The sequence below is a fragment of the Stegostoma tigrinum genome, chromosome 44 (assembly GCF_030684315.1).
Source record: "Stegostoma tigrinum isolate sSteTig4 chromosome 44, sSteTig4.hap1, whole genome shotgun sequence".
NCBI lineage: Eukaryota > Metazoa > Chordata > Chondrichthyes > Orectolobiformes > Stegostomatidae > Stegostoma > Stegostoma tigrinum.
This window is the reverse complement of record NC_081397.1, coordinates 4,846,838-4,856,043: the sequence shown is the minus strand read 5'-3', so window position 1 is coordinate 4,856,043 and position 9,206 is coordinate 4,846,838. Positions and strand designations below refer to the sequence as shown.

The following is a 9,206-nucleotide window of genomic DNA, read 5'->3' as shown; positions in this document are numbered from 1 at the left end:
TGGTACAGCTCTGAGCCAGTGTGTTACGATGCTGTTGGAGAGAGAGGTTGAGACTATGCATGTGCAGCCGCATCGCATTGAGGGTGGATCTCAGAATGTGGCCAGAGCTGCTGTCCGTGGAACGTTGAACATCATGGTGGTATCTATGATCCTGGGAGGATTCAAAACATGAGGGATGAAACTTGAGTTGGAATCCACGTGGTGTGAGTCTGAGCCGGAGGCAGTCACTGAGGAATGTGATATGGCTGTGGAAAGTGATATTGGCTGGATGAAGAGTCTCGGCCCGAAATATCAGCTTTTGTGCTCCGAAGATGCTGCTTGGCCAGCTGTGTTCATCCAGCCCCACACTTTCTTATCATGGCTGTGGAAAAGTCAGTTTCAGTTCCTGTCCGTTTCTATTTTACACATTTAGGGAGAGAGTAACACTGGCGCAGAAACCCCGCTTCATAACACAGCCCTCAAGAATTGATTTTGTGTGATTCAGCTGGAGCAATGGAAACTGACACTGTCGTATTCTACAGCATCTGCAGTTTCTGCTATCTTTGAAACGGAAGCTGACATGCTGTCTCCTGAAAGAAAGGCCGGCACATGGGCGTTTAATTGTATCACAACTGCTTTTAAAAGTTCCAGGTTTTATTATCTTCGAACATGAAGCTTGAGTCGCAGCTGGAGGCGGAGCTGGACATTTCTCTGTCTGTCACTCAGTTTCCTGCCCGGGCCGCCTCTCCCTCTCTGTCAGCTCTTTCTCAGTCAGGTCGGGGCGGGCTGTATAAAGAAGGAAGGTGAGGCAGCTCGGATCTCACTCGGCAGCGATTGCAGTGAAGAAGCGTGATGTCTGGGAGAGGCAAAGGAGGCAAAGGCCTGGGAAAAGGCGGGGGCGAAGCGGCACCGCAAAGTGCTCCGTGACAACATCCAGGGCATCACGAAACCAGCCATCCGGCGCCTGGCTCGCCGTGGCGGGGTCAAGCGCATCTCCGGCTTGATCTACGAGGAGACCCGCGGGGTGCTGAAGGTTTTCCTGGAGAATGTGATCAGGGATGCGGTGACCTACACTGAGCACGCCAAGCGCAAGACGGTCACTGCCATGGACGTGGTGTACGCTCTGAAACGCCAGGGCCGCACTCTCTATGGATTCGGCGGCTGAGCAACTCGTCCCTTTTCCAGCGAACCCAAAGGCTCTTTTCAGAGCCACCCAAACCCTCCGATTGAGAGCGGAGACCTGAGGACGGGGAAAGGCAACACATAGGGCTGGTGCAGCGACTTTTAATTTTGAACCAATCCTTTAAGGAAATATATTAACTTCGTGCCCCGCGTTGCAGGAGAGAGAGCGCGGATTGTGAAATTATACTATCTGCAGAAAAGTGTTTTATAACCAAGGTATCCCTGCACTACAGATAGAGGTTTCACGGCCATTCGAGACGATACTGATCTGCAGCTGGTTATGCACTTTCTTGTGAATACGAGTCTATCAGTAATACTACCAGTTGTCCATACCATGAATAATAATTTGCTCTGTCCGTAATTTTGGGCCCAGGCGCTAATTGCATATTGCAGTGTTTGTACTTCATTCACGCTTCCAGGAATGATACTTTGTTCATTTTGATTCTGGTAGCTGTGCCGATGTTTTAGTGGCGAGTTCATTCTAACTGCCTGTCAGAGACACATCAGGAAATGATTCAGAGCCCTCTCCGCGCTGACTGCAAGTTAGGTTCACAAGAAAATTTTGTAAAGCATAAGATATATCCTTAGTTGCAGACACATGGGAGTTCTCGTTTTAAAATTACTTCAGCTCTTTCTGAAATCGGCGGGCGATTTGAAATTGACCAACTGTCATTTCAACTTAACCAATCAGCCTCCAACAACTATTTTGCTGCCTTTCCTGTCCTTCAGCGGCTGTTTCTCAGGGGGTTGAGGGACGGGGCTGTATCCAATCCAGGCTCTAGGGCGGGCTCTCCATTCCCTTAAATAGGCAGCGCCGCAGCAGGCTCAGTATTGATAGCAGCAGCCTGTGTGTATTACAGAGAGAATGACCAGAACCAAGCAGACAGCGCGCAAATCCACCGGAGGGAAAGCTCCCCGCAAGCAGCTGGCGACCAAAGCGGCCCGCAAGAGCGCTCCGGCCACGGGCGGAGTATAAAAGCCTCATCGCTACAGGCCCGGCACGGTGGCTCTGCGGGAGATCCGCCGCTACCAGAAATCCACCGAGTTGCTGATCCGCAAACTGCCGTTCCAGCGCCTGGTGCGGGAGATCGCTCAGGACTTCAAGACCGACCTGCGCTTCCAGAGCTCGGCCGTGATGGCCCTGCAGGAGGCCAGCGAGGCTTACCTGGTGGGGCTGTTTGAGGACACCAACCTGTGTGCCATCCACGCCAAGCGGGTCACCATCATGCCCAAAGACATCCAGCTGGCCCGCCGGATCCGCGGGGAGCGCGCTTAAAAGGAGCGTGCCCGACCCTGCACATTCACCCCGAGAAACAACGGCTCTTTTCAGAGCCACTACACTATACAGAGAGAGCGGCAATCGTCAGGCACTATGGACTTTAGTTAATGCTATTGATGTCGTCTCAATGCAACAGCTCTTACAGAAACTTAATGTGTCTGAGATGCACGAATTCATCTTAAAGACAAGACGCAACTCGGGGCAATCAGATTTATACACTTTCACTAATCGCAACAAATTCAAGTACTGCACTCCACGTTTTATAATTTATACATTTCTAATTGAAACGCCTCTGTGTGCGAATTGCTTCCCTTGGCGTTTCCCCAGCTGTAACTGAACTTGGCGGAGGAGGAGGATGGTGGAAAATAATCGCCAATTTCAAAACCCACCACAACATTCAAACTATGTTTATATTTTTGTTCGTGCACTCGAAATTTTGCGCAATCTCCCACTAGTGGATTCGTTCGACCAACTGAGGAGGGTCGGGTCAGTCTCGAATGGCCTCTTTGTGGCGCAGAGCTATTCCATGTCTCTATTTCCCTGTCAGCGTATGGGTGGGAATGCCCCTTTGAGTCACTGTTCAAAGTCGCTGACCCTGTAGCAAAACCTCCAACTTTATTCGTCCCGTCCGGCAGCTGTTCTTGTGTTATCTCTCTTAAGGAGAAAACAAAAGGGATTATTTTTGCTCATTTAAAGGACCGTGTTTGAACATAACATGAAAGTTAGTTAGCCAGCAGTGACGGCCTAGCTGCTTTTCACTGATGTGGTGGGTGGCTCTTAAAAGAGCCTTTGTGTTCGCAAATTCAAGAACGGCCTCTTCACTTTTTAGCGGAGCCCCCTGCGGCGGTTTTCTTGGGCAGCAGCACGGCCTGGATATTAGGCAGCACCCCGCCCTGAGCGATGGTCACCCCTCCCAGCAGCTTGTTGAGCTCCTCGTCGTTGCGCACGGCCAGCTGGAGGTGCCTGGGGATGATGCGGGTCTTCTTGTTGTCCCGGGCCGCGTTACCGGCCAGCTCGAGGATTTCAGCCGTCAGGTACTCGAGCACCGCAGCCAGATAGACCGGCGCTCCGGCACCCACACGCTCAGCATAGTTACCCTTTCTCAGGAGCCTGTGAACACGGCCCACCGGGAACTGCAGGCCAGCCCGGGACGACCGGGACTTGGCCTTCGAGCGAGCTTTCCCTCCACTGCCCTTTCCTCTCCCAGACATTGCCACAACCTCACAAACACTTTCACAGAGAATGCTGCAATGTGGCCCCATCCCACCCTCTTATACCATCGGGAGGAATGGGGGTGCGGCCATTGCTGATTGGTCACATTGTTCGGTATCTCCTAATGTCGTTTCCATTCCCAATCAGATATCTGCTTCCCTCACCAATCCGGAGAGGGTCCGGGGAGGAGGCCGGAAAGTCCCGGCGCCAAATCATCAACCGCTTTCTTTCAAACTCGGAAAGCCCGCCAATATGTACAAAACTGGAAGAAGTTTTACAAAGAAGAATACGTTCATATTTCAGATAATTTACTGTTAGAATACGCCTGTATACTTCACACAATCTCTCTCTGATTCCCAGGCCTCAGTGAATCGATGTGTTTCTGATTTTTTTTATACTTAAGAATAAGCAGATGGCAGAAAAAGGAGCCCGACAGAAGTAAGTCTCTGCCCAGATTTATTTTATTTCAGATCAGCATATAATGCTGATAATGGATATAATGATAACAGGATCACACAACAATTTCTTTCCCGTTGAGCGCATTACTGCTTTCAACAACATTTTACAATCGCGCTCCCTACTGCACGAGATGAACAATATTTCTACTTTTGCGATGCCAGCCCGGCAGCTGTTCTGCTTTCATCTCGGTTCACTTTGAAATGTTCCCACCGACAGCAGAAAGCCTCATTTATAGCTTTCTGCAAAACTGGATAGAACCCGCGGGGAGATTTGAAAATAAAACAAAATTCCTCTGCGTGGAAACCGTAGGAAAATACCGGCGCCAAATCATCCACCGTTTTCTTTCCGATTTGAAAAGCCCGCCAATATGGGCAATACGAGGAAGACGCTTTACGTGAATGCTTACGATTTAATTTCCTTTCAGATTACAAATTGATACTTGACATAACCTCTCGTTCTCACTCAGTGAGTAACTCCGGCTTCGGGAAATTTTGTAATTATTGTGCTAGATCAGACTTCCCTGTTAATATCGGTTCATTTTGAAAGCCTCTTCTCGAGAACGGCAAGCCCCACATACTGCATTCTGAAAATAAATTCCGAGAACTTCACGTCGAGATTTGGGAATTGAAACAAAACAGAAATCGCACGATACTACTCTTCGTGGGTCTCAAATTCGGGGTCATTTGCTTTCGTTACCACGGGAGAAATTTAGGGCTCATTACCGACAGGGACAAAACCCTCCAACATGTCCGAAAAAGGAAAAAGAAGTTTTACAAAGAGGAATGAATGATTTAATTTTTCATCGAATTTAATTCATTTTTCATATTGCGAGTGGACCCTGAAATATTTAGGAAAAACTCACATAACCTTCTTGCCGGAGAGAGCGGTGAAACTTTAGTTTAAAGTGCCGTCCCTATTGTCCTTGATCAGACTTCAACCACAGTTTCACACTTGATATGGCAATCCAGCAGTTAATCTGGTTTTATCTCAGTTCAGTTTGAAAGCCCCTTATCGACAGCTGAGAGCCTCATTTGCAGTGCTCTGCAAACATCAGACGAAGTCTCAGTGGCGCTTTGAAAAGTTAATGAAAGAAAAGGACAAGTAAATTTCAAAATCTATTCGTGGGATTAGAACAGTTGCTTTTCATTCCGGGTGAAACTCGTGTTTCATACCCCACGGGGCACTGTAGCTTTTGCGCTGATCAAGGGTTACAGAGTAACTGGAAACCATAGAAGGTGCAGAAAACAAATGACTCCGGGACGAAAAGTATGCTCTCGAGACAGGCAGGGAAAACAGTCAGGGAACGACGCAACCGAGAATAAAGGGCAGAGGGTCAGGGATCACACGAATTTTTTTTAACAAAGTTTATTGAAAAAGAAACACAAAGCTTCGGGACATGAATTATACAGACCCAGAATAAACCACCAAGTTAAAACCTAATTTCTTAAGAAGGGTCTCGCCCCGAAATGTCAACATTCCTGCTCCTCTGACGCTGCTTGGCTTGCTGTGTTCACCCAGGCCCACACCTTGTTGTCTCAGATTCTCTAGCATCGACTATCCAAGTTAAAACGGTTCAGCTGTCTCAGTGCAATTGTGGGTGGCTCTTAAAAGAGCCGTTGGGTTTTGGATTGGTGTCTGCTTTCAGCAGTGAGGTGTCTCACTTGGAGCTGGTGTACTTGGTCACCGCCTTTGTACCCTCCGACACGGCGTGCTTGGCCAGCTCCCCGGGCAGCAGCAGCCGCACGGCGGTCTGGATCTCCCGGGAGCTGATGGTGCTGCGCTTGTTGTAATGGGCCAGGCGGGAAGCCTCCCCTGCGATACGCTCGAAAATATCGCTGACGAACGAGTTCATGATGCTCATGGCCTTGGAGGAGATGCCGGTGTCGGGGTGAACCTGCTTCATCACTTTGTAGATGTAAATGGAGTAACTTTCTTTCCTGCGTCGGCTCCTTTTCTTGCCGCTTTTCCCCGGCGCCTTCTTGATGATTTTCTTCGCGCCTTTCTTGGAAGTTGCTTGCGATTTCTTCTCATCTGCCATAACGACGGTCACTGTCAGAAACAGAATAAGGGAAAGTGGGCGCGGAGCTCGCTTTTTATAGGCTGCTGGCGTCAGCAATGCTAATGAGGGATGGGGGAGGTCTTGTTCATGATTGGACAGTTTACAAGAATCTCAGAGGATGGGATAAGCTTTTCTGTGATTGGTTAGTGTGGGATACATCGGGGATCTGTCAGGATATGCAACGAAAAGTGAAACACAAGCCGAAATTTTGTACCCGAATCACTCTACATTTAACTCGTTATTGTCATTTATTGATATTGTGAACACAGTACCTGAGAGTTTTTAATTGCGACAATGTATTTATCTGCTCAAAGCAACCTTTCATGTATAACATATTATTTTGTTTCATCACTCTCTGTAGTTTCTGCATTACACTATGAGCAGTATTGTGTTCAGAGCTTGATGTTTAATGAGGGATAGTTTGTCGAATATCTGTCAGTCTCTGCGATATGAAAATGGGAGTGCAGTTATCCATCTGACGCTTTTCACGCAGTGTGGATGGTTATTACTCTCTCACAGTCTGTTCCTGTCATACTGTCATAAAGATGTACAACACTCGTGGGTCCACCTCATCCATGGCAACCAGATATCCTCAATTAATCTAGTCCTATTTGCCAGCATTTGGCCCACATCACTCTAAGCCCTTCCTATTCATACACCCGCCCAGATGCCATTTAAATGTTGTAGCTGTACTCAACTCCACCACTTCCTCTGACAGTTCACTGCAATTCCACACTACACTCTGTGAGCAAACATTGCCCACCTTAAATTCCTTTCACATCGTGATTTTCTCATCCAAAACCCATGCCCTCTAGTTTCGGACTCCTATCCCGTGTGCATAAGAACGTGACTATTCATGCTATCCATGCGCCTCTTAATTTTATATCTTCTACACAGTCACCACCCAGCCTCTGACACTCCATGGAAAACAAGCTGCAAAACAAGCCACAATAAGCCCTGTCTATTCAGTCTCTCCCTGAAACTCAAACTTTCAAACTGTGGCAACATCCTTTTAAACATGTTCCTGACTCATGCAAGTTTAACAACACCTTCCCTATTGCAAGGGGGCACCAGAACTGAATGCAGTATTTCAGAAGTAGTCTAACCAATCTTCTGTACAGTCACAACATCACCTCCCAATCCTCAATATACACTGAATGCCCTGACCAATAAAGGCAATTGTATCAAACACCTTCTTCACTGCCCTGTCTCCCTGGAATTCCACTTTCAAGACGCTATGAGCCTGCATTCCATGGCCACTTAGTTTGGCAACACTTCCCGAGAATTGACCATGAAGTGTGCAAGTCTTGCCCCGATTTTCTGTGACAAAATGTAGCACCTCACATTTGTCAAGATTAAACCCCAGCTGCCACTCCATAGCCCATTGGTCCTCTCGATCAAGGTCCTGTTGTAGTCTGAGGTCAGGCAGTCATGCAGCATGGACAAAGGCCCTTCAGCCCAAACTGGTTCATGCTGATCATGGTGCCCTCTCAGCTAATTCCAACTGCCCACATTTGGTCCATATCCCTCTAAAACCTACCCTTTTTTAAATGCTGCAATTGCACCTGCCTCAACAACTTTCTCTGGCAGCTGATTCCACATGTGCACCACTCCGCAAGGTCCTTCTTAAATCCCTCTATTTTCTTGATAAACCTTCCGCACTTTCAAAACTACATCTTAATTTTGTATTATTGGAAAACATACAAATCATGCCTTGTACATTCACATCAAGGCCACTTATCACACAATCATCGAATCCCTACTGTGTGGAAATAGGCCCTTTGGCCCAACAAGTCCATGCTGACACTCCGAGCATCCCACCCAGATCCATCCTGCTATAACTCACCCAACACATGACTGAACACTACGGGAAAATTCCCATAGCCAACCAACCTCGCCTGCACATCTTTGAACTGTGGGAGGAAACCGGAGCACCCGGAGGAACATCATTCAGACACGGAGAGAATGTGCAAACTCCACACAGATAATCGCCTGAGGATGGAATTGAACCCAGATCCCCAGTGCTAGCCACTGAGACACTGAGGTGCCCAACAAAGGTCACAGCACAAACCCCTGTGGCACACCACGAGTCACAGGCCTCCAGTCCGAGAAACAAGCTTCAACCATCACACTCTGCTTTCTACCATCGAGCCATTTTTGAATCAAATTAGCTAGCTCTCCCTGGATCCCTTGCAACCTAACCTTCATTACTAGTCTGCGTGCAGGACCTTGTCAAAGGCCTTACTAAAGTCCACACAGACTGCATCTACTGCCCTCCCCTCATCTATTCACTTGGTTACTTCTTTGAAAAACTCAAAGATTTGTCACATGTGCCTTTCCGCACACAAATCCATGCCAACTATCCGTAATCATACCTTGAATATCCAAATGTTCATTGATCCTGTCACTCAATATCCTTTCCAATAACTTGCTTACTGCTGGTGTTAGGCTCACTGGCTGGAAGTTCCCTGACTTGTCTTTCCTCCCTTTCATAAACAATGTAACAACTTTAGCCACCCTCCAGTCTTCTGGAACCTCGCCAGTGGCTAAAAATGAAGCTAAAATCTCTGCAAAGGAAGGGCCTCTGCAATTTCTTTCCTGGTTTCCCACAAAATCCGAGATGGACACTATCAGAACTCAGAAATTCATCCACCTTTGTATGATCTAAGGCTGCAAAGACACCCTTTCTGTTCATACATATGCAGTCCAAAATATCTCTACTTCCTTCCCTTATTTCTAATAGGGATTATAGGGTGGCACAGTGGCTAGCACTGCAGCCTCACAGCACCAGGGACCCAGATTCGATTCCAGCCTCGGGCGACTGTCTGTATGGAGTTTACACATTCTCCCTGTGTCTGCGTGGGTTTCCTCCGGGTGCTCCGGTTTCCTCCCACAGCCCAAAGATGTGCAGGTTAGGTGGATCGGACATGCTAAATTGCCTGTACTGTTCAGGGGTGTGTGGGTTACAGGGGTATGGGTCTGGGTGGGAAGCTTGAAGGGGTGGTGTGGACTTGTTGAGCCGAGGCGCCTGTTTCC

At 48.0% G+C, this 9,206-nt stretch overlaps 2 protein-coding genes and 1 pseudogene across 2 annotated transcripts; 1 reads left to right on the top strand and 2 right to left on the bottom strand.

Moving 5' to 3' along the window:
- The first annotated feature begins 2,026 nt into the window (after positions 1-2,026).
- LOC132207300 (histone H3-like) lies at positions 2,027-2,437 on the top strand (annotated as a pseudogene).
- An 821-nt stretch (positions 2,438-3,258) lies between these two features.
- Positions 3,259-3,678, bottom strand: LOC132206943 (late histone H2A.2.2-like). Its single transcript, XM_059642054.1, has one exon. The coding sequence runs from the start codon at positions 3,649-3,651 to the stop codon at positions 3,259-3,261; it is 393 nt and encodes a 130-aa protein (XP_059498037.1). The 5' UTR covers positions 3,652-3,678.
- A 1,876-nt stretch (positions 3,679-5,554) lies between these two features.
- LOC132207095 (late histone H2B.L4-like) lies at positions 5,555-6,160 on the bottom strand. Its single transcript, XM_059642265.1, has one exon. It carries the CDS (start codon positions 6,147-6,149, stop codon positions 5,769-5,771), a length of 381 nt encoding a protein of 126 aa, XP_059498248.1. The 5' UTR covers positions 6,150-6,160; the 3' UTR covers positions 5,555-5,768.
- Between the last annotated feature and the right edge of the window lie 3,046 nt (positions 6,161-9,206).

What these genes read in the sequence shown, in the direction of transcription:
- LOC132207095 (XM_059642265.1), bottom strand. Translation starts at nt 6,149, where the DNA reads ATGGCAGATGAGAAGAAATCGCAAGCAACTTCCAAGAAAGGCGCGAAG.
- LOC132206943 (XM_059642054.1), bottom strand. Translation starts at nt 3,651, where the DNA reads ATGTCTGGGAGAGGAAAGGGCAGTGGAGGGAAAGCTCGCTCGAAGGCC.